The 25,872-nt window shown below is 37.6% G+C and overlaps 1 protein-coding gene across 2 annotated transcripts in view; it reads left to right on the top strand.

The window, feature by feature from the left end:
- SMAD5 (SMAD family member 5) overlaps positions 1-21,609 on the top strand; it is a 48,643-nt gene extending 27,034 nt beyond the window's left edge. For both annotated transcript variants that reach the window (XM_042984410.1, XM_042984414.1), the window contains 4 exons: positions 3,305-3,424; positions 12,807-13,028; positions 14,947-15,203; positions 16,616-21,609. In XM_042984410.1, coding sequence (XP_042840344.1) covers positions 3,305-3,424; positions 12,807-13,028; positions 14,947-15,203; positions 16,616-16,759 — 743 coding nt within the window. In that variant the 3' untranslated portion in view covers positions 16,760-21,609. The remainder of the gene's footprint in view (positions 1-3,304; positions 3,425-12,806; positions 13,029-14,946; positions 15,204-16,615) is intronic.
- Positions 21,610-25,872: the final 4,263 nt, after the last annotated feature.

Below are 25,872 nucleotides of genomic sequence, written 5' to 3' on the forward strand. Positions count from 1 at the left end.
TAGTAAATGGGCAGTGGACCTGAATAGACATTCTTCCTGAGAAGACATGTACGTGACCACCGCCACATATGCTCTACATCATTAATCTTCAGGGAAATACAAAACCAAAATGTGTCATCTATCACCTTACACCTGTTAGAGTGGCTACTATCAAAAAGACTAGAAATAACAAGTGTTGGCGAGGATGTGGAGGAAAGGGAATCCTCACGCACTGTTGGTGCAGATTGGTGCAGTCACTGTGAGAAACAGTATGGAGTTTCCTCAAAAAATTAAAAATAGAAGTGCCAGATAATCTGTTAATTCCATTTCTCAGTACTTACAGGAAACAAAAACACCAGCTTGAAAACATGCACCCCTGTGTTCATTGTAGCATTATTTATGATAGTCGAGACATGAACGCAACCTGCGTGTTCACTGAGGGATGAATGGATAAAGAAATGGTGGTGTATTCAGCCATAAAAGAATGAAATCTTGTCATTTATGACAACATGACTGGACTTTGAGGCTATTACGCTAAGTAAAGTAAGTTAGGGAAAGACAAATATTATAAGATTTTTCTTATATGTGCAATCTGAAAAACAACAACAATAACAAAACACCAAGATCATAGATACTAAGAACAGATTGGTAGTTGCCAGAGACAAGGGGTAGGAGAAATGGATGAACTGGTTTTGTTTTTTTTAGTTTGAATAAATTGAATGTTTTTAAAAAAGCAAACACAGTTTTGGGGAGATAATCCTTTAAGAATAATGAAACAAAAATCACTTTCTCCTTTCATCCTACATTCTGTCTCTCACTGCTTGATTTTTGTATATAGTGTGTATCACAGTCCAACATAATATAGATGATCTTATATTCTGCCCTTCCCTCCTCTCCCTATCTTGACTACAAACTCCATGAAAAGGGGGTAATTAGCTTCTTTTATTTACTGCTTCATCCCCAGAGCCTGCCTCAGAGCCTGGTATATGATAGACCCTCAGTAAATATTTATTAAATGAATGGATGAAATTATAGAAATATATATGTACAACTAACTACACTGAGTGGCTGCCACTGTGACTTCAGAATGAAGCCAAATGCTGCTAAGTTGAAAGGTTTCATAGGGGGTCCTATACACGTTAAAGGCAGAGTATTCTAATAGGTTATCAACATTCTGAAGACAGACAAAGACTGTGTTCGATGACTGTGAAGTAAAGTAGGTAATCTGGAAAAATAGAAATGTTGTTTAATTATCACTGGATCATTTATTGGACCAAACAGCTAAATTCTGTATTACCAGGAATTAAAAATAAAAGTTCTAGGGGCGCCTGGGTGGGTCAGGTGGTTAAGTGGCCAGCTTCGGCTCAGGTCGTGATCTTGCGGTTCATGAGTTCGAGCCCCAGATTGGGCTCTGTGCTGACAGCTCAGAGCCTGGATCCTGCTTCGAGTTCTGTGTCTCCCTCTCTCTCTGCCCTTCCCCTGTGTGTGCATGCTTGTTCTCTCTCTCTCTCTCTCTCTCTCTCTCTCTGAAATAAACATTAAAAAATAATAAAAGTTCTACCAAAATATGGAAGTAACCATATTTGACTTAAATATTTTCATGTAATTTATGATATGAAGTGCCATTTATTGAGTGCCTTTTGTGTAACTGGAACTATGATGAAAGATAGTGTATTACATTTAATTCAGAACAACAATGTGAGATAGTGTTCCTGTTATTATAGGTGGAGAAAGAAGTTGATATTCGCTCTAAAAGTTTAAGTACCTTGCCTAAGGTTTAAGACCTAGGTTTCTCAGACTCTGAAGTCTTTGCTTTTTTAACTTTAATGATTGTCACATCATCATAGACTTTGGAAGGTTAAAATGCACTCCAGTTATCTTTAATTAGGTCTGATGAACTGGTTTGCCTGGAGAAAGATCATAAGTAGATTTTATAAAGTTCCCAAATTTTGTTAATGGCGTGTCCCATATGGACACATTGTTTTCTCACTTTGAATGCCTACTCTTGCAGATGGAGCCATAGGGAAGTATATTATTTCTGGTTTCTCTACTGCAGTGAAATATCAGTTGATGCAGTTATTTATTTTTTGTCTTTCTAAAAGGAATTAAGTGTCAGCTGTTTAACTTGCTGTTAGGTATTTGTTTAAAAACTAATTTTCGTACTTTGTCCTAAACTCAGTCTGATGGCAGTTCTTTCTCAAAATATATTTTGTACAAACCTTCGGGTGAGAGACAAATTATATTCAGTATTTATAGCTACCGAGACAAAGATATAACTAGTTTTTGCAATGATTGTCAACTGTGAGTGCTGGAACTCAAAAGATTTTCTAGTTAACATTCAGTTTCCTAAGAGAATTACCTAGTCATTTAGTAAGACATGACAGCCATTTTAGGATGTTGCAAAAGAATTAGGTGTTTTGCTGCTGTTTGTGTTGGTACATTTTGTATGACCATTGTATTTTCCAGTGTTCATTAACAATACACAGTTATGTGATGATCTTGATAATTTAAAAGTGTCTCTCTAGGGGTGCTTGGGTGGCTGAGTTGGGTAAGCGTCTCTTACCTGACTCTTGAGTCAGGCTCAGGTCATGATGTCACAGTTGTGAGATGGAGCCCCGTGTCAGGCTCTATGCTGAACGTGGATCCTGCTTGGGATTCTCTCTCTCTCTCTCTCTCTCTCTCTCTCTCTCTCTCTCTCTCTCTCTCTCTGCCTCTCTCTCTGCCTCTCTCTCTCTCTCTCTCTCTATGTCTCTCTCTCTCTATGTCTCTCTCTCTCTGTCTCTCTCTGTCTCTGTCTCTCTCTCTGTCTCTCTGTCTCTCTCTCTCTTCCCCTCCCTCCCTCTCTCTCAGCCCTTCCCTGCTCGCACACACTCTCTCTGACACTCTCAAAATAAATAAACGTTTTAAGAAAAATAAAAAATAAAAGTGTCTCTGTGGGTATGTACTCAAACTAGGATAATCTGCATCCTTCAGATTAGTTTGTAATAGTTGTAGTTTCTTGAAGCATACAGTTCTGAGCACATAAGGACAAAATTCTTGATCTTGAATTCTATTTTAGGGAATTTTAGCACTGATCTTACTCTCTTGGATTGGACCAAATACATGTGGACTTGTAACAGTTTTCAGTAGCTAATGGGTGTGTTGTCTTTTCTCATTTTCTCATGCCCTGAGATAGCGTCCTACATTTTTGTTTGTCTGTAATGTTCACTAAAAATTCTGCTGGTGATCTTTGGAACTTCCCAATGCTTGAAGAATACATGTAAGCAGGATGAAGGTTTTAACTATTCTTTTGGGATTTTAACTTGGCTCATTTTCTTCTTCTTAGCTGATACTCCTCCTCCTGCCTATATGCCCCCAGACGATCAAATGGGTCAAGATAATTCCCAGCCCATGGATACAAGCAATAACATGATTCCTCAGATTATGCCCAGTATCTCCAGCAGAGGTAAGAGAAAAATACCATGTTTTATTGTTGTTGCTATTTTGTTTGTTTGTTTTTAATTTTTTAGCCACTTTTAAGAAACCAACTTTATTGAAGCATAATTTATATACCCTAACATTTATCCATTAGAAGTGTACGATGCAGTGATTTTTAGTAATATGCATAAAGTTTGGCACCATCATCACAATCTGCTTGTAGAACGTATTTATAAGCTTTTTAGAAGATCCCCTGTGCCTATTTGCAGTCTATCCCGGTTCCTTTCGTCAGCTCCAGAGACCCTCTAGACTGTTTTCTGTCTATATAGATTTACCTTTTCTGAACATTTCGTGTATGTTGAATCACATAATGTGTAGTCTTGTGCATCTTGGCTTCTTTGATTTAGCATAATGTTTTCAAGGTTCTTTCACGTTGAACCACTTATCAGTAGTTTGTTCCTTTTTATTGCTGAATGATATTCCATGGTACGGATGTACCACATTTTTTTATCCATTCATCAGTTGATGGACATTTGATTTATTTCTAGTTTTTGGCTCATATGAACAATACTGTTTGGAACATTTGCATATAAGTCTTTGTATGGGCTTTCTTTTTATTTTTCTTGGATAAATGCCTAAGAATGGAATTTCTGACGCAATACGATAAATTTAACTATTTAAGAAAACTGCCAATTTCTCCAAAGTGGCAGTATTGTTTCATATTCCTACCAGTAACATAGGAGGTTCCAGTTTCTCCACATGCTCTTGATACTTGTTATTGTCAATCTTTTTATCTTTTTATCACCACTCTATCGATTTTAGTGCACGTGAAGTGGTGTCTTGTTTTCATTTGCATTTCCATAATGAGTAATGATTGTTGAACATTCTTTATGTCCTTATTAGCCATTCATACATCTTTTTTCATGAAATACTTAAATCTTTTGCCCATTTTTTATTTGGGTTGTTTGTTTCACTGTTCACTTGTAAGAGTTCTTTATATATTCTGGATAGAATTCCTTTGTTAGATGTATGATTTGGAGGCATTTTCTGTCAGTCTGTGGGTTATTTTTGCATTTTCTTAATGCTTGTTTTTGGATTTTCTTTTGAGGCATGAAAATTTTTGATTTTTTTTCTATACCTTTATTTATTTACTTTTCAGTAAGTTTGAATCCTTGAGGGGTACAGTATCACATGGATTCTGTGACCAGTGGCTTTAGGAATTTGGCACAAACCATGCCATTGTTTCAATGAGCATGAGTAACTTTTCCCCAGATTACTCTGGTTTCGTTCAGTTTGCCACCAGGAGTCACTGTGTTCTATGCCTTGTACACATCAGCACATCTCTCTCCAGGGTAGAGTTCAGTTTCATCTCGAGCATAAACACTTTCAGTTTTAAGAAGAGCTTTGTGCTCCCTCTGGTCCTGGAGACCCCGCTTAGAGCCAGTAAAAATGGCTTTGGACCACAGCCTTCAGACATATTTGTCATTTTAGGAGTTCTGTTCCCAGCAGGCCTCCACAGGCTGCAAGACGGCAGAAGGAGCTGCAAGTTTTTAATTTTGACGCAGTCCAGTTTGTCAGTTCTTTCTTTCTTGATCATGCTTGTGGTGCTGCATTTAGAAAATCTTTGTCTATCCCAAAGTTGTGAAAATAGTTTCTATTTCGTCTTTTTCTAGAAATTTTATAGCCTTAACTTTTACATTTAGGTCTGTGATTCATTTTGAGGTAAACTTTTTGTATGGTAAAGATCTAAATTCCTCTCTGTGCATGTAGATATCCAGTTGTGTCTAGCACTATTTTGTTGAAAGGTATCTACGATTTCTCCAACAAATTGCCTTGGCATGTTTTTCAGAAACCAATTGACCATATATGTAAGAGTTTGTTACAGGACTTGTATATCTATATCTCATAGTCTAGGATACTTACTAAAGCTTCATAGTAAATTTTGAAAGCGAGAAGTGTTTTTTTGAAATTTGAAAGCGAGAGGAATTTTTTCTTTTTCAAAATCGTTTAGCACTTCTGCATTCTTTGCATTTCCGTATCATTTTGGTATCAGTGTGTAAATTTCTGCCTCCCAAAAATTCCTTCCTTGGATTTTGATAGAGATCACGTTGAATCTCTGAATCAGTTTGAGAGGTTTGCCATCGTCTTCCAGTGCACAGATGTGATATGTCTTCCCATTTATTTACATCTTCCAGTTTTCAGTATTGTTTTACTTTTGCTTTTCTTTATAGATGCATTCCTGAGGGAATGGAATTTCTTGAGAACTTCATATTTGGTTTCTTCTTAATTAAATACATTGAAATACAATTGATTTTCGTGTATTAATCTTGTAACCTGCAACCTTGCTGAACTCATTTATTCTAGTAGGGTTTTTTTGTGTGTGTATGCGAATTCCTTAGGGTCTTATGAATACAGGAACAGGTAAATAAAAAACAGCATTATATTTATCCTATCCAATGTGGATGCCTTTTAACCTCTCTCTCTCTCATTAGTATTGTTAGAGGGCATATATGAAAACCTACAGCTGTCACCATCTTTAATGGTAAAACGCTAGATTACTTTCCCCATACAATTGAAGATGTGGCGTGTGTGTGTGTGTGGCGCGCGCGCGCACACACACACACACATTTATGTTTATGAATATATTTATGAATATATTACTCAGACATCAAAAAGAATGAAAATTTGCCATTTCCAACAATGTGGATGAAGCTAGAATGTATTATGCTAAGCGAAATAAGCAGAGAGAGACAAATATCATATGAGGTCACTCATGTGGAATTTAAGAAACAAAACAGATGAACATATGGGAAGGTGGGGGGGGAGGAGAAAAAAGGAAAATAAAGCACAAGAGACTCAACGATAGAGAACAAACAGGGTTGATGGAGGGAGGTGGGTGGGAGATGGGCTGGGTGGGTGACAGGTATTAAGAACGGCACTTGTGATGAGCCCTGGGTGTTGTATGTAAGTGGTGAGTCACTGAATTCTTCTTCTGAAATCGATATTGCACTGCATGTTATCTAACTAAAATTAAAAAAGAAAAAAAAAGACAAGGATGCCTGCTCTCACCACTTGTACTTACCACCGTTCTGGCCGTAAACTACTAGGTCTCTTCTATTCCTAGTTTTCTGAGAATTTTTACCATGAATGGATGGTGGATTTTGTTAGAAGCTTTTTCCGCATCTGTCGAGATGATCAGATGAGGTTTTGTTCTTTTTTCTAACAGTAAGGTGTATTACATGAACTTGAAACCAATCTTTTATTCCTGGGATATTTCCATATGGTGTATAATCTTTTTTTACATATTTCTAGATTAGATTTACTGATATTTTGTTGAGTGTTTTTACTTGTGTATTCATGAGGAAGGGATAGTGGTATGTAGTTTTGTTGGGTTGTCTTTATTCAGCATTGATATCAGGGTAATAATGACATCATGGAATGAGTTGGTAACTGTTCCCTCCTATTTTTGGAAGAGTTTGTTTGTATTATTTCTTCTTTAAATATTTGATAGAATTTACCAGTGAAGATATTTGGGCTTGGACTTTTCTTTGTGGGGAAATTTAATTCCTGTTCAATTTCCTTGATTCTGTCATTCTCTTCAGAGTCTCTGGGTTTTTTGTTTGTTTGTTTGTTTGAGTCAGTTTTGGTAATTTGTATCTTGCTAGGAGTTTGTTCACTTTGTCTAGATTGTCTAATTGTTGACATAAAGTTTTTTGTGGTACTTCTGTGGGGGTTAGTGGTGATGACTTCATTTCTGATTTTGGTAATTTGTGTCTTGTTCTTTTTTTTCTTGGTTGGTTTTTAGCTAAAGGGTTGTTAATTTTGTTGATCTTTTGAAAGAACCAGCTTTTCTCTTTTTCACGGATTTCCAGTCCAGTCTGTCTTACTTTCTTTATTCTGCTTACTCTAGTCTTAGTTTGCTTCTCTTTCTATAGTTTCTTAAGGTGAAATCTTAGGTTATTGGTTTGAGTTGTTTCTTTTTTAGCATAGGAGTTCAAACCCATAACTTCTGATACGTTTTGTTTTCAGATTTATTCAGTTCACAATATTTTTAAATTTCCCTTGTGATTTCTTACTTTGACCCTTTGTTTATTTAGCAACATGTTCATCAGTTTCCATATATTTCAGGATTTCCCCAGTATTTTCTGTTGGTTCCTAATTTAATTCCATTGTGGGAATATAAAGCATTGAACCTAAATTGTATGAGTTCCGTTCTTTTTAAAACTTACTGAGAATTGTTTTATGCATGTTTTTGTACAGCCTGTGACCTAAGAATGGTTTTTAGATTATTAAAGTGTCGTTGAGGTTGCCTGGGTGGCTCAGTTGGTTAAGCGTCCGATTTCGGCTCAGGTCATGATCTCACGGTTCGTGAGTTCAAGCCCTGCGTCGGGCTCTGTGCTGACAGCTCAGAGCCTGGAGCCTGCTTCAGATTCTGTGTCTCCCTCTCTCTCTGCCCCTACCTAGCTTGTACTCTGTCTCTCTCTCAAAAATAAATAAACATTTAAAAAAATGAAAAAAAAAAAGAATTGTTAAAGATGAATACGTGACAAAGATAGTCTGTAGCTTTCAAAATCTAAAATATTTGCATCTCACTTGGTCATGGAATTTAATCCTTCTTGTGTCTTGCCGGATTTAGCGGGAAGAAAAGGTTTGCCAGCTTCTGGCAGAGCAGTGGTCTATTTTAGAGACTAATTCCATGTGTATGTGGGAAAAAAACTGTATATTCTGATACCGCAGGATGTCTTAAGACCTGTGGATTTTAGTAACATCAAGTTAGTAGTGTTGTTCAGGTCCTCTCTATCCTTGATTATTTTCTTTCTAATTCTTCTATCAGTGATTGAGAGTGTGCGATTGCAGGTTGGGGCATCTCCAACTATTGCTGTTGAATCCTTTATTTCTACTTCCATTCCTGTTGGTTTTTGCTTCATATACTTTGAGGGCTCTGTTGATAAAGTGAGCAATTTGGTATCCTTAAGTATATGCACAGTGTTGTGCAACCATCACTAGTATCCATTTCCAGAACTTTCCATCATCTCAAACAGAACTCTTCCCATTAAACAGTAACTGCCCATCCCCCCTCCACTTAGCTCCTTGGTAGCTACCATTCTACTTTCTGTCTCTGAATTTGCCTATCTAAGTGGAATCATACAATATTTGTCTTTTTGTGGCTGACTTCTTTCACTCAGCCTAATCTTTTCAAGGTTTATCCATGTTATAGCATGTGTCAGAATCTCATGTCTTTAAAGACTGAATGTGTTCTCTCGTATGCACGTTATTATATGCACTTCTGTGCCACATTTTGTTAATCCATTTATCAGTTGATGGACATTTGGGTTGTTTCTGCCTTTTGGTAGAATAGTGAATAATGCCACTATGAATATTGTTGTCTAGGTATTTATTCGACTCTCTGCTTTTAATTCATTTGGATCCTATCCCTGGTAGTAGAATGACTGGATTTTGTGGTAATTCTGTTTAACTTTTTGAGGAACTGCCAAACTTTTTTTCCACAGCGGCTGTACCATTTACATTTCCCCTAGCAGGGCATTAGAGTCCTCACTTCTCTGCATTCTTGCCAACTCTTGTTATTTTCCATGTTTCTTGTTTTGTTTCATTTTTGTTTTTTTATATAATGGCTATCCTAATGGGTGTGAAGTGGTATCTCATTGTCTTTCTAAAGTCACTGTGTTTTGAGACCTTAAACTCCTTGGTATATGACCAGTTAGAAGAAGTAAGGTACTGCCATTTTACACATTTCTTAAAAGGATGGTGTTTTTATGTACTTTGCATGTGTTTGTGATGATGCCATATGAGTGTATGTCACATGTGTTTTCCCAGGACCCCCGCATTTCTCAAGATAGTTAAATTTCAGGCCTCCCTAGTAGTTTTGTTAATGTGTGAGTAATATCTTTGCTTTTTCAAGGTCTAGAATTTATCTAGGAATTTTGTCATACTAATTTTCTTGTAATTCATAGAATCTCCCTTCATTTGGATCAAAATGTCTCAGACATCAATTTCTGGATGTGAATTCTTGCACCTCCCCTTATTCGCTTTGCAGCCTAAGATGGCTTTTTAAATCTCTCAGCTTCCCTTTCTCCATTTGTAAATTAAACAGAGAGAATGTCTGCACAGGAATTGTTAGTTGTTGATTGGATTAGATGCTCTGTGTAATGACCATGGCATACCGCGTCAGGAAATACCCAGTGAATGGTGTTCTCATCATCCTTGAAAATACGGAGAGGATTTACTTCACCTGTCATCTTCCTTTTCCTCTTTCTCCTGACTGTGCAGAGGGCGGAGTGCAGTTTCCTGCTGTTGTGTGTGAGACACTCCTTGCTGTACTGTTTGTCTCGGCCTAACAGCTTAGTCCCTTTAGAGGAACTTGGCACTCAAGTCTTCTTGCCCTCCTTAGATGTCTTTTTTCACCGAAGTTTCCTGTCATTTCAGTCCTATTTTGTGTTTTTTCTCTCTGTTTTCTTTGACAGATAGGTGACAGAAGGGAACTCAGAGTTAAACTGTAGCACCTTGAATTGCCAGTTGACAGTGTGTCCCTTGTCTTGAGCAGAGACAAAGCTCTTCATTCTTTTTTTCCAAACCAAAATTGTCTTTTTAGTTGTGCTTAGCATTTTTTCTCTGCAAGCTTCTGCTTGGCTCTGGCTTTCCTGATACTATTCTTAAAACTGCCTGAAACTCATTTGTCTGCGTCTGGTTATGGGCCCCTCCCTGTTCCATCTTTTGTATAAACTTCTTTAAATTCTGACCTCTTAGGACTTCTCTTTATGGGTCCACATTGGTTTATTTTTCTCTGGTCCTGCTTATCTGAATTCTTTGCAGTTGAATAACCAGTGTTGAGTTTATAAAAGTTAACCAATTCTTTTGCATGGCCTGCCTCGGCCACATAGCCGCTCTTAAGGGTTTTTGGACATTTTTTTATGTCTGTCTTTTTTGAAAGAAAACTTGAGGGTTCATCACTTATCTTCCGCATTTCAGCCTCAAGAAAGAAACCCTGTGAGCATTGGAAGAAGAGTTTCATGTGTCCCTCCCGTCCATTGCATCCATTAGGAATTGTTGACTTTCACAACAATAAGATTTTGGCCGATAGTTGATGTATAAATCTTTTTCCATAGGCAGTTCTGGCCTTTAACATTAGTATGTATACCACCTTTTACCAAAGTTAATGCTCACTTAGTTGTGTGTGTGTGTGTGTGTGAGTGTGTGTGTGTGTGTGTGTGTGTGTGTGTGTGTTTTCAACAGACTTTATTTTTTATATGAGTTTTAGGTTCACAGCAAATAAGAGTATAAAAGTACAGGTCATTCTCACCTCTCACCCCCACCTCCACACATGCACAGCCTGGCCAGCTACCAAAACCCTACACTGGAGTGGTCCATTTCTTACAATCGATGAACCTGCCTTTACCATCATTATCATCCCAAATTGATAATTTACATTAGAGGCCGTTTTTGGTGTGTGTTTTGTGGATTGTAACAAATGAATGTAGTAGCGAAGTATATGGAAGTATACCTATGGTATACAGAATAGTTTCACGGCCCTAAAAATCCTCTATGCTTTGCCTGCTCATCCCTCATTCACCCCTCATTCCCTCTGACTCCTGGTAATTTTTCTGTCTCCATAGTTTTGCCTTTTCCAAAACGTCATCTAATTAGAATCCTATAGTATGCAGCCTCGTCACATTGGTTTCTTTCACAGAGTAACATGCATTTAAGTTTCATCTCTTTTCATGGCTTGATAGCTCATGTATCTGTTGAGCTGAATAATATTCTGTCATCTGGGTGTACCAGAGTTTGTTATCCACTCACCTACTGAAGGACATCTTGCTTGCTTTTAAGTTTTGGCAGATATGAATAAGGCTGCTGTACACATCTATGCGTAGGTTTTTATGTGGAATACATTTTTAGCTCCTTTGGGTAAATACTGAGCGTGTTTGCTGGTATATGGTTATATGGTAAGAGTATGTTAAGTTTTGTAAGAAACTGCCAAACTGTCTTGCAAAGTGGCTGTACCATTTTACGTTCCCACTAGCAGTGAATCGGAATTCTTACGGCTCCACATACTCACCAGCATTTGGTGTTGGCCCTCTTTTGGATTTTGGCCATTCTAATGTCCCTATATGTCCCTATAATGTCACTGCCATCTATAGTGGTATTTTACTGCTATTTTAATTCGCATTTACTGATGGCATACAATGTGGGGCCTCTTTTATATGCTTATTTGTTATGTGTCTATCTTCTTTGAGGTGGCTGTTTATGTATTTAATCCATTTTTTTTTAATTGGGTTATTTATTTTCTTGTTGGATTTTAAGAGTTCTTTGTATATTTTGGGTAATAGTCCTGTACCAGATATGTCTTTTGTGTCTTTTGCATCTATGGACAGAGGATCTGAATAGACATTTTTCCAAAGAAGGCATAAAGATGGCAACAGACATACGAAAAGATGCTCAGTGTCATTAATCATCAGGGAAATGCAAATCAAATCACAGTGAGGCACCACCCCACACCAGGCTGAGCAGCTAGTATCAAAAAGGCAAGAAATAAGGATTGACGAGGATGTGGAGAAAAGAGAACTTGGTACACTATTTGTGGGAGTGTAGATTGGGGCAGCCACTGTGGAAAACAATACGCAGATTCCTCAAAAATTTAAAAATAGAAACACTGTATTTTCTAGTAATTCCACTTCTGGTTATTTATCCAGAGAAAGTGAAAACACTATTTTTTTTTTTTGAAAACACTAATTTGAAAAGATATCTGCACCTCTGTGTTTGTTGCAGCATTATTTACAATAGCCAAGATATGGGAGCAACCTAAGTGTCCATTGGTACATAAGCGGATAAAGGAGATTTATACACAGTGGAATATTACTCAGCCATAAAAATGAGATCTTGCCATTTTGCATCAACATAGATGGATCTAGAGGCTGGTTACTCTGCTAAGTGACATAAGTCACAAATACAAATTTGTCACAAAGACAAATACCATATGATTTTACACATGTGTTGTGTAATGTTGTGTGGTGACTGGTGGTAACTGCTCGTATTGTGGTGAGTGGTGAGTAATGTATAGGGATTATCTAATCACTGCGTTGTATGCCTGGAACTAAAGTGATGTTGTATGTCAACTATACATCAGTAATAAAAATTTTAAAGAAAAAAAATAAATGTGATGTTGCCTATCCTTGTATTTGTATTTGATAATTTTTCAAATCATCATATTCAAGGCATTTTTTTTTTTTGATACAGACTCAAAGCCAGGGAGGAACAATGAGATTTAAGTGGAATATCTGAAAGTATTTTTCATAGAGTGCTTGGGTTTGGTTAAAGGGAAACAAAGAATCTGGGGTTTCTAATTCACTCATTAAATGTTTTGTTTTTTGTATTTTTGTCTGGTTTGTTTACAGATGTTCAGCCTGTTGCCTATGAGGAGCCCAAACATTGGTGTTCAATTGTCTACTATGAATTAAACAATCGTGTTGGGGAGGCTTTTCATGCATCTTCTACTAGCGTGTTAGTGGATGGATTCACAGACCCTTCAAATAACAAAAGTAGATTCTGCTTAGGGCTGTTGTCAAACGTTAATCGTAATTCAACAATTGAAAACACTAGGCGACATATTGGAAAAGGTAATTTTGTCATTTCCCTGCGTTCAGTTGAAATGAGTCCTTTGCTCTACTTGCCGTTTACCATGTATCATGGAAGGTGCTGGCGCGTAAGATGAGCCTAGAGCATGGGTGCTGCTCTCCAGTTCTGCTGGTGAATGTATTAAGACCTAATCAGTCCTCTTTTCCTTATCCTGCTTAGTTTTACTTCTTAGTACTTAGGATCTGAAATTATATTATTTCTGTGTTTATTTTTTGAGTATCTTCCTGATTGGAATGTAAGCTTTACAGAAATACGCATTGTTCATAGCAGTATTTTCAGCAGTGCCTGGCTCATAGTAAATACACAGCAAATATTTGTGAAATATAGGAGTGCTGGTGGAAGAGTAGAATTTATTAATTGAGGTATTTGTGGAGTATTTTGAGTTGAAGTGCCTTGTAAGAATTTCTCTTATGTTGGAGGAGCCGGGTTACAGGTAGGGAATCCAATTTGAATGATACAAGTTTCCAGTGGCTTCACCACTATTCCTCCTGCCTTTTAAATTCAGGTAACAAGGTTTTATTTATATTTCATCCTGCAAGGCAGTTGCCACAACAAACAAGGAACTTTCCACACCTCAGTGAAAGGGCAGAGTCCCATGCATCAAGTGGCCAGGAAGGAAACCTATCCCAGGTGGAGTGTATTACCTGTCTCCTAAGAAGTGTAGTTTTTACCACTTGCTGTTTTTGGCTTCTTTGACTTGAGAAAGTCTTAGTTCAAGTTAGGAGAAGATGTACATAATTATCATTGTAAAGTGATTTCTTGTAGAAGAGATTCAGCAAAATACTATGGCCAAAAATAAGTTGAAAAGAAAGTTTCCATTCTTTTTTGACTCTTGCCATCTTGGTGCAATTTTGTAGGTGAAATGCCTCACTTCTATGCGTTGATTTTCGCACTATAGTAGGGTAATTTAAGAGAAATCTACTTGGTGAATTCTTAGTTCTGGAATCTGTTTTCCCTTTTTTTCTAGTACCCAGTTCTAGGATCCCTTCTTCTATGTGCCATTTTTATTTGCTCAGAAACAAAACACAGCTTTTCGTATCACAGCCTGATACAAGTCTGTGACTCACATGTGTATGGGGTATGTGTTATAAAGATGGTCTTATTAACACTGTTTGGGTAGTGAAAAGTTGGAAATAACCTAAACTTTAACTACATAATTTGAAGTTTTAATATTGAAATTACATTTATATATTATTTACATATATATTTTTTAAATAGAAAAACCATTCTTTTTAGGGGAAGTGAAATAAATCTGCTGTTTAGAACCCCTTCCTGTGAACTGAAATTACATATGTGGTTTAGGGTCTCTTTTTTTTTTTTTTTTTTTTTTAGTTTATATATTTATTTTGAAAGGGAGAGAACGAACAAGGGCGGGGCTGAGAGAGAGGGGGGACAGAGGATCCCGAGGGGGGACAGAGGATCCCAGGGGGGTTCTGTGCTGACAGCAGAGAGGATTTAGGGTCTTTGAATGCTGCTGTACCCTCCATTAGTAAAAAGTGCAAAACACTCTGCCAACTGACTCTATGATAGTTAAGAGCGCCAGCTTTCCTTTAAAAGGACTCATCATAGGTGCCTTTTTTGTCTTTTTGCCTTCGCTTTCTCTCATAGAGCTAACAAGTGATTGTTGGCAAAGAGAAGACAACTTAAGAGCTGATAAACGTAATAATCTGCCAGACTGAGGGTTAAGTCTTGGTTACCTGAGGACCACTGTAGAATTTAGGCAGACATTAACCTCTTCCTTGTCTTCGGCACCATAGGCCCTCTAGTGGTAGCTTCTACCTCCAGACTTTGCGCGGTTGCTGTGGATTAGTGGGTGTTCTTGGTTGCACCCCATACAGCCTCTTTGATTTCATTATACTGATTTATTAAGGTGAGTCTTGGAATGCTCGTCTTTTTAAGGTGTTCATCTGTACTACGTTGGTGGCGAGGTGTATGCGGAGTGCCTCAGTGACAGCAGCATATTTGTACAGAGTAGGAACTGCAACTTTCATCACGGCTTTCATCCTACCACTGTCTGTAAGATTCCCAGCAGTTGCAGCCTCAAAATTTTTAACAATCAAGAGTTTGCTCAGCTTCTGGCTCAGTCTGTCAACCATGGGTTTGAGGCGGTGTATGAGCTCACCAAAATGTGTACCATTCGAATGAGTTTTGTCAAGGTGAGTGGGTTGTAAGCTGTAGCTAAATTTGAGTCACTGTAAATATGTAGTTCATATTTCTATAGGTTATGATTCTAAAAAGTAATTCTTAAAATGCAAGGTGGGATTTACTTTTGACTTGACTTAATAGGTTTTTAAATGATGTTGTTGAATTTAAGGCTTTAACCACTCAATAGGTCTAAGTAGTAATTTTATAATCCAGACATTATAAAATGCATAATACTGACAATGATTTTGATATGAATAGGGGCTGAATTTATAAAGAATTTCAATTAAAGACCAAATTGCTAGAAAGCATTTCACATTAAAATTGCTTTTCAAGTTCCTTAACCTCTGCAATTTCAATTGTTATTAGATCCCACTGGAGTGACTTAAAAAATTCTTCAGAATACTAATATTATCTTCCAGGTATTTAACCTCTGTTATTAAGGATTTGCAAAGTTGAATGTTTCAAATTTATCATTTGCTCTTGGCCTGATTTCATTGGCATTCCAAAGATGATGGTTCATGAGTAAACCCCAAATTAGGGGTAAAATTAGGGAAAAGTTTTAGTTGATACATTTAAGCATCCTGTACTACATCCACTTGGTCCTTAAGGATTTAGCCAAAGAAGAGCATCTGTGAAATGCTGCATGTGGACTTTTTTTTTTTTCTTTTGACATTCAGAAGAATAGTCCAGTGTTTCCTTACTGTTTTGCTATAGGTCTGTTTTATGCATCACTTTATCAGCAGCCCCGAAGGCATGCCCCTCTCCATAGAAACCTAACTTTTGTATATTTAATTTCTACTCCACCACCCCTAAGCCTAATTTATCCATGCCAGCACTACTTTAAGCAGTAAAGCAGAGGATTTGGTAAATCCAGGCAAATAAAAGTGAAAAAATATATTTTAATCTTTATCTAGAGTTTTAGGTTAAAATATTCCAGCTTCCTTCATCCCAGCTACATTAATTACATTTGCATGCATTGATGAGATCTACAGTGCCTTCCTTAACTGATAGTTAAAAAAAAACACACAAAAAAACCCCAGACCTAAAAACTAAAAGCTTTTTTTCCTAACAAAATCTGATGTGAATGTACATGAGACTGTAAGTTTTGTTTATCTTATTAAGTGAGAATGTATCTCACTGCAGAAATACTTATGTTTTAATTATGAGATATTGTACTGTATTAACTTTCTAAACTTAAAAAAAAGAATTCTAAAACCTATCTTGCTCCAAGGATTTCTATTAAGGGACTCCTATCTCTTTCCAAAAGTTCTGCAACTCTGTTGCTTTGAATTCCATGGTGAATCCTAAGATTGGTTTTGTGATCTCTGTTGTTAAAGTATCTTTTTGTTAGTATGTTAAAATTGGTTTAGACTGGTTTACAATTTAAAGAGGGCTTTGCTGTGATATCTTTTCATTTTCTTAGGGCTGGGGAGCAGAATATCACCGGCAGGATGTTACCAGCACCCCGTGTTGGATTGAGATTCATCTTCATGGGCCTCTTCAGTGGCTGGATAAAGTCCTTACTCAGATGGGTTCCCCTCTGAACCCCATATCTTCCGTCTCATAGTGCAGAAGTAGTCTTTTCAATTATATTATTCGTGGACTCGTTTTAATTTTAGGGAAACTTTTCAGTACAGATACTGTGAGCTTACATGGAAAACAGATATTACACCTTTTTTTTTTCTACATAATTGTGACCAATACATTTGTATTTTGTGACGAATCTACATTTGTTTGTTATTCGTGTTCATGTGATTAACTCTCAAAAGTGTTGTGAAAAATGTAAAGTAGAAGTATTGTACCCCAAATTCACAGGTTTGGCGTTGATCTTAAACTGGAACATAATTTTGCCTTATTGTCCCAACAACCTGTTATTTGTTCAGTTTCTTGGAAAAATATAATGCATCACATGATGAAAAATTATAATAGAAAAAGAAAGTATGTGGTGAAAATTCTTCCCTTCTACTTTTAACCCTACAGGAAATGTACCAGTTTCTTTGTCCTACCAGTGTTAAGAAAGTGTAGTTCGTTGTTTTCTGAAAGCATGTGGTAGGAGCTGAAAAGAAACTATAAAAAAAAATCTTCTATTTGAAGGAACACTATGCACTGCTCTCACAAGTAGTGTTCAGTAAAAGCAAAGTGATAGTTTTCTAGATGATGTCATAAAATGTACATTTACTACAGCTAAGTGTTTGTCAGTCTGTTGTGGCTTCATTCAGTATATCTTTTGTAAAACATTTCCTTTTTTTAAGAAAAATTATTGTAAACACCAGATCTCCAGTATATGTCATTTACTCCGAGTCTGTCCCAAGTACTACTTTATAGCTAGTGCATGCGTGGCCTTGTTCAGCTTGGCTACTTTTGGCCACTGTTGCAAGAACTCTAACTTTGACATGCATTAATCTTCTGTTTTGCACTTTGATGGGTGACAGTTTTTAGTGTAACCTTTTGCGTAACACACTCAAGTGACTTGGACTTCGATGCTCATCCTTACTTACTTGGTACCCCTTTTGTATTAACAAACACTGCGGTTTATAGATTACAGTTGTAGGAAGTTAGACTTTTTCTACCTTTTTTGTATTTTCGACCTAGTTTATAAGACTGTTATTCTGTAGCTCCAATGTAAGGTGCCTTTCTAATTGCCTACCACTCTCTGGGTGTCACTCGTGTTGGAAAGTCACACACCCCTCCCATCGCTCTTACTGGCGTCAGTTGCCCCTAGTAAGGAAAGGACCTGTGTACGGTAGCCGTAAGAACCTCTTCGGTCTGACCCTAGGTTGGGGCTGCTGGTCTGGTACTTAAACGAGTAAGCAGTGGTTGTTGAGATAGTTGGTTTTGAAATAGTCACATATCAGAGAATGCAGACTATTCTCTCAGTTTTCACGTATGCTCTGTTTTTTTCCCATTTATTAGCACTTCCATGGATGCTAATGTCCCAGAACACTAGTCCTCGGAGAGGAAAGACACGAAAACTCTAAAATACCTGTTCGTTCAGTCATGCTTGAGGGAAGGACTTTTAACCTCTCTTTCTAGAGAGCAGCCAAATGGACACTTGGTTATGGCATGAGAACAAAGATGTTATTTTGAAAAAAAGTGACCTAATTTACCTCTCAGAGAAAGCTATTTTCTGGTGCCTTTTGAAAGTATATGGAGCCATGTCAGTCTTCTATTTAAAGTGCTAGTTTGGTTTGACTTTCTCTCCTTTGCCCTTTCTGCATTTTTTGAGGAAAGGAGAGTACAGTTCCTTTTTTCTGTGACATTATTTATTGCTTTTACAAAGTGCAGCCAGTGGATGGCTTTAGTTCTGTCAGATGAAGTGCCATATATGTTTCAGCTCACAGTCCTTTGCTGGGTCAAAGGATACTTTCTGACAGTCACCTGAGCCTTCAACGTAAGTAAGTTTTACGTGACCTGCATTCTTAATCTTCCACACTTGTGTCAGCCACATGAAAGAGAATTATTTGCCTAGTGTTAGAACCTAGCTATTTACGTCGTTCTTTTACTTACCAGGCTTATGGCATAATCTTTGGAACAAATGTGTAGGAAGAAACCACCCACGTTGAATGACGGATACATGTAATCAACTTCCATGGACTTGAACTGGTGGAAACTGTTGAATTGTTTTATTGATGTTTTCAATTGATTTAATTAAAAATTGTTTTTATTCATGTTATGGTCTTTAGAGTTGTTGAGATTTTATGCGATTGGTCTTTTCTGTGTTTTCCTTAAGGAGTTGTGTCTCATGAAGGTCATTACTGAAGCTATTGACCGTTCAGAGTTCCATGGAAGAGTAGAAGCCTGTGGTCTTAACTAAAAGTCATTTACTATATACCCCTGGATTTTAACTGAAAATTTTATGCAGTTGCTTCTGTAATTCCCAGGGGTGTCCAAAATCTATGGATGGGAAGTAAAAATTGCCAGTAAGATTTTAAAAACTAAAATTCTGACCAATGAAGACACTTCTGAAAGAAACCATTTCAGAAAATTACAGTTTAAAATTTTTATTTAGACTTTGGAATGTTTCATGGTCAAATTTATGAAAACATCACCACTAGAACAATCAGACATTTCGTATTAATATTTGCAAGCTGAAAAGAGTAGAGCCTGGGAATAATAAAATTACAACCAGGTTGGTAAATGCAAAAAGAGAAATAGAATGAAAATTCATCTGAGTAATGAATTAACCCAAGAAAAAAATATTTGGAAAAACAATTTAAGAGTTGCATTTGGACCAGCGTGTTTGTATAATGAAGTATTATGGTCTGTTTGGTATTGCCTGGCTTATATTTTAGAATGTAAACTATTAGGCATGTTATTGATCTTCTGAAGCTAACACTTTTTCTTTAGAGATTAAGACATCAATCAAAATGCCAAGTATATACATCAGAATATAAATCATTTCTCACATTTTATTATTATGTAAGGAACCTATGGTAATAGAATTGGCTGGGTTTCTTAGTTGAAATCCACAGTAAGATTCCTAGGTAGTTCAGTGAGCTATACCTAATAGTATAGAAAGAGGATGTAGCTACTTGATACTCTTCATAACATTTGAGAGTAAGATATCCTTTTAAGATGTAAAATGATCAAGACGTGGTCCCATCTGAAATCTCTTGTCAAGATGAGAACTGGGGCTCACAGGGTACCTGTGGGAAACAGTTCTGTCACAGTGTTCTGTTGAAGGAGAAGATTTGTAGACAATATGAACTCCTGCCAGTAGCAGAGAACCTCCAGGAAGTCTGATGGTACCTGTTTAAGTACTCTATTTCTGTTCTAGAAAGCATCTGATATGCCAGCTTGGATCCATTTCTTTATTCTCTTTATGGTTGTTTGCTCAGTGTTCCTTTGAATCGTTATCACTTCCCCACTTAAAATGTGTTAATGTCTTTTATACTTACTGAAGAAGGAAGACTCTTGATAATTGAGCTTCCGATGATGACTTCAGTTTTGGATCTGTTAACCTTTAAGAGGATCAGAGCCCTTCTTTGTTGTATTACTTAAATCCTTGTTCACTCTCTCAGGTAGGAATATAAATATGTGTTCTCTTCATACCCATCAGCTAGATAAGCAAGGATCTTCTAAGATAGTAGTTAGCATGGTGGTTTCAGGCATGTTTGGTGATTTTTCTGGGAGGTAGTTTTCCTATACATTGGTTTGTGGGTGGTCTCTTGAGATACTAACTAGGGCAGCTTTCTGGGGGGCAGGCTCTTATTTGAGACCCATTTCCTCCAGAGCAGCAGCATTTTCCTCTTTGATAGAGATGGGATTTGGGAGAGGTTTTCTTCTCACAGAAGATGCATGTATGGAAAGTGAGACTTCAAGGCATTTCTTCTGCATAAAGACTTTTGCCTGCTGGACAGAAGCTTGGACAGTTCTTTGGAATTCACTGGGTTATAGTTCAGCATTTCCTAATTATGAGAGGTAACAGTGTTTATCAAGCCTTTGTTTTATTGGATTATTCACAATAGAAACTTAACTTCTAAAATACTACTGTGTTACAACTGAAGTGTTACCCTAAAATTGGATGGTTTGTAAAAACCAATGAGAGGTATTTTACATAGCAATTTTTTTTTTTTTTAAAAAGTAAGAGCGTGTGATATAATATTTGCTGGTAGCAATTGCTGTTAAACAAATGATGGGATGTTTGGGTGAAAACATCCAGCCATAGAGTAGGATTCTTCTGTCATTCATGGCAGAGTGAAAAAGGTGTGCATGGTTTTCATCCAAATAATTCAATTCTTGAAATTGTTAGCAATCATTATAAACCATTGTCCTCTAAGGATTTATTTGAAGATACTGTTATTAAAAAGTTCAGAATTTTGTGTACAGGTAGATTCTTGCCCCCCATTAGTAAGTAGTGCCTTCTTGATACTAGCTGGTATTAACTATAATAAAACTACAGTGAGGCCAAACAATCCCACTTTCCTTATAAAGAAGACATTTTTAGAGTCAGATATTCCTTTCTAATATCATTGGAGATAATGTTCCTTTGATTTATTCACGAAGTATTTTATATGTAGGGACTCTTGAAGATAATAGTTGGGCAAGCTGTTGTCTTCTTAATCTGTTTGGTTAAAATTGCATTTTAAGGATCACTTATTTTAAAATCGGATCGGATTGTAATCATGAGAACTGGATGTATGTGTGTACCTGCCCATCTTCTCTTAAAAAGATACTCATATGCAGATGATAAAGACCAAACCAGTGGCTGCAGTATAGGTCCGCTTCTTGTTCTGCTTCTGTTTATGTGGTAGAAAATGAAATTCTAGCAATATGCTTCAATTCTGTTACCTTTTTGATACTTATAAAAATGTATTAGGTTTTACTATACTGTGCTTTTTCAAAGCCATAACTCTTAAGAACTTTGTTTTTGCATATTGTTTGCTAATACTTTATTTTAATAAATCTCAAAACCTGCTTATGTGTCTGTTGGGTCTTTGTGTGTGTGTGTGTGTGTGTGTGTGTGTGTGTGTGTGTGTGTGTTGGGGGGGAAGGGGGTTTCTTTTGGTACTTTCTTTTGACATAACGTCTTTGACTGAATGGACTTTTAAAAAGGGTGAGTTGACCAGTCGCTGTGACTGGCTGTGTTATCTGTTTGTGTGTGCTAACAATAGGAAATGGATATACCATGCCTCCTTCCTCGGTGGGAGATTGGCTCAGAATGTAGTGTTTCTTCATTCTGTTTGTAAGAGAGTTGATGTGTTTTCTTTGTTTAGCTTAGTGTAGTTTAGTTGGATTTTGAAAAAGTATTTAGATCTAGAGTCTGGGGTATTTTCATTTAACCGCTAATTTCCCTTCTGTAGATCTGTCTGTAAAAGAGCGGTCTTGACTGCATGATTGGGAGGTAGAGTAGTAGCTATGGGTTCTGCCTGCCTCCGTGGGAGTCCTGGGCCTCATAGTTCTGTTCGCTTTGTGCCTTTAGGCAAGTTGATTAACCACTCTGTACCTCAGTTTCCTGATCTGTAAAGTGAAAGTCTACTGTATAGTATTTTGGGAAAGATTAAAGAAAATACAAATAAGGTACTTAGAGCAGTGCCTGGCACATAAGAACTCATATTTTTATTCTTATTATCTCTTGTATTTCTTCTTCTTTAATTGACAGGAATTATTTCTGATGCTGCTTGACTTCAGTAGATCAACCCTTGATTAGCCGCCTTGCCAGGTGGCTTTGTTATTATTTTCTCCTTAAAAAAAATTTTTTTTTAAATCACACGTTAGTTTTATTAGCCCCACCGAGTACATACTTTTACCACCACTGTGTTGTATATAGGAGAAATGCAACCTCATTCTAATTAGAAGAGGATGGTGTGAATCTTTGTGCTCCCCACTAGAAGAGGAGAAAAACTCACACTTAAATATTTCAACCCAAAAGAATAAATCCAAAAGCTCTTATTTTTCTTTTTGGAGAAAAGCCTTCATCAAAAGAATCCATTTCTGCAAATCAGTTCCCTATGCCTTTTTACTTTAAGTATAAGGTATTTAGTAGTGACTTCAGTGGCTGTGTTGGAAACATTTTTTTAAAGCATTTTCAAAAGCATTTGTTCTGGCATACTCCTTCACTGAACAGTGAGAGGTGTTGGCTTCTCTCTGATTTAAGATAATTAGTTTTCAAATTGCTGCAGCCCAAACAGTTCAGGTGATGAGGGGATCAGCTGTGACAACTGCTTCATTTTTCTTTCAGATATGACACTCAATAGCTAATGCTGTTCCACATTTACAGCAGTTGCAATGCAGTTCCGATTTTATACATATTTATAAGGAGGCTGTCAGTAGGCTAGGGCAAGCTTATAAGAAAGTACTTAGAGCTCTGGAGTATATATGGTTCAAAGAAGGAAGCATTTTTTTTTTAAAGTTCCTCAATTTAACATGTTAACTACTGCTATTTGTTGAATTGGTAAGCCTATTATTAATAAAGATTTGATTTTTTTAAAAGGTTGTGTGTTCCCTAGATCTAAGTCATTTTGTGGTTGTAGTTTAAAGAAAGGAAGGTGGGACTACAGGGACGGTATCAAAGGGAGAGTTGTCGGTCACTTTTGTAACCATCTCCGTATTAGGGTATGCGGGATGGGAGGTGGAGGGGCATGCGGGTTGGTGCCCAAGGCTCATTATCTGTATGGTGTCAGCTGGATGTGTGTAAAATTTCTGTGAGAGGCGGTTCCCTGAGCCAGTTTTTGGATATTCAGGGATCTATTTTGAAAGCTCCTCATACTTTTGTTTTTATCCCTTACCCCTTTCCCTATCCAATAAAAATCTCACCTAATGTTTCTTCATTTTATTTTATTTCATTTCATTTTTTAAAAATTTTTAATGTTTATTTTTGAGAGAGAGAGGGTGTGAGCGGGGGGGAGAGGCAGAGAGAGAGGGAGACACAGAATCCGAAGCAGGCTCCAGGCTCTGAGCTGTCAGCACAGAATCCAATGCAGGGCTTGAACTCCCTGACCGTGAGATAATGACCTGAGCTGAAGTCAGACGCCTAGCCAACTGAGCCACCCAGGAGCCTCAAATGTTACTTCATTTTAAATACTATTTTTGTCTGTGCTCCATGCCGAGGGTTTTAACAGTACAGAAAAGGATAAACTAAAAAAAACACAAACCAGTAGCTAATTGGTACACATATACGTGTTGTAGCACGTGTACCCTTCTAACCTGTTGGGGTAGACGCCCTCCAGTTCGTCTTCTCCTTTCTTTGGCAAAAATTGAGCTGATTGTGAACAGAGCTGTACTTCGTTTTTTGAAAGAATTCTCAGAAGTTGGTTCGAGAGCGTTTCTTGGATTTGATATGCCCGAGAGAATATTGTCCTCTCTTAACTGTCTTCTTTTGTTGAATGGCAGACTTTTTGCAAAATGTACAACATCAAGCTTAGCTATCCAGGTATTTTAATGAGACTGCTGAAGTGACCAAGCCATTTGGGATTTGAAACAGCCTGTCAGAAAGAAGGAAGATAAGACCTTGGGAGTTTGGGAGAACAAGTTTTTCATTCATTGCATGTGTCACCATCTAACATACTGCCGATTTTATCTCTTTACCCTGTTTAGAGACTGTCTCATCTCATGGAAATAGAAGCTGTCTGAGGCCAGGCCTGTGTCCCCACTGTTAGGGCAGTTCTTGACAAATTCTAAGCCTCCAGTATTTGTGGAATGAATGAGAATACAGAGTAAGCTATGATTTCTCATAGAATTCATCTTTTCAATTATGTAATGTGATCTCAGTTGAATGGTTTATATCTCAGCACTAAGTATTTTAATTGTAATTAAACATTTTTAAGTGTTTTATTTATTTTTGAGGGCGGGGAGAGAGAGAGAACGCCCAAGTGGGGGAGGGGTAGAGAGAAGGGGACAGAGGATCTGAAATGGGCTCTGTGCTGACAGCAGAGAGCCTCATGGGGGCTCAGACTCAAAAACTGGGAGATCATGACCTGAGCTTAAGTCAAACTATTAACCGAGCCACCCAGGCGCCCCTAAATATCAGATCTCTTATTTGCAGGCCTCATTGGAGACTTAGAAATTTTAAGACCAGTATCTCTTCTTTCTCCTTGAACTTTGAGATCTTTGCCCCAAAGTTACCAGGTTCCCGGAATCGTTGGTTAGAGAAACTACAAAACTAACGCTGTTAATTGGAGCTTTACCCTGTTGGCACTTAATATTTCCCACAGAAAGTCGAAGGGCACAGTTTACTGGATGTGTTTGACCAGAGAAATAACCAAGAAGTGCTTTTATGTTTCGTGGCTTGTGAGGGTGGCAGTGTTATGAACCCTGTAGCATGATTTTAGCACCCTCGTTTAGATCTCATAATAGCACCCCCAGTTGTTGTGCATGAGGGACAGGCCTTTAACTGCATTTGGGTTGGGTACCACAAGTAACACCTTTGAGAGGCAGAGCATAGTGACCATATTTGTACTTCCGAATACAAGATTAATTTTGCTGAAGAGTGTATGTGGGATTGTAGGCGGTGAAAAAGCACAGAGGAATTCAAAGGGCTGTCCCAGCATCCGTTAGTAAGATTAATGATAAACACTCCCCAATTGCATTTTCTTCACATAAAATTCTTTAAATTTTACAGAGTTGGCTTCAGCCAAAGTAGAGCAATGAGGGGGAAGATGGTGAATACAAACCAGCTAGTTACGTATAAATGGTCAGACTGCAAAGATCTTCATACGAAAACAAAGGTATTTTCCTTTTACTGTCTGTTTAGTAAACTGCCGGAAGTTAACCAATACCCATCTTCCCCATCCTTAATTATGGAGCACTGTGTCCAACTGCAAACCACACTTCCCAGCCTCCCTTTCAGCTAGCTGATGGTCACGTGACTAAGGATAGGTGCAGAAATAGGTACCATTCAGTGCCGTGCTCCCAAGGGGAATGTTCTCCTTGGCCCTTTCCCGTTCCCAATGGCTAGGATGCAGATATGGTGGCAGGAGCTAGAGAAGCCACCTTGAGATGGACACGGAAGCCAAGGGGTGAGGATGACACAATTGTTCTCCTGGAAAGTAACGTGAAAAACTTAGGGGTGGGGATTGTCCTTTGTTATGACAGTTCAGACTGTACATACTGCTTGCTCATTCACTTACTCTCACCAGATCCTTCCCGAGTGCTTACTACAAGTCGAGCTTTATGCCAGGCAGTGCGATAGAGCTGTGGCAAGAGAGTCCATTGTCACATGGGAGGCAAAGCTATAACATA

Source organism: Panthera tigris, chromosome A1 (assembly GCF_018350195.1).
Source record: "Panthera tigris isolate Pti1 chromosome A1, P.tigris_Pti1_mat1.1, whole genome shotgun sequence".
NCBI lineage: Eukaryota > Metazoa > Chordata > Mammalia > Carnivora > Felidae > Panthera > Panthera tigris.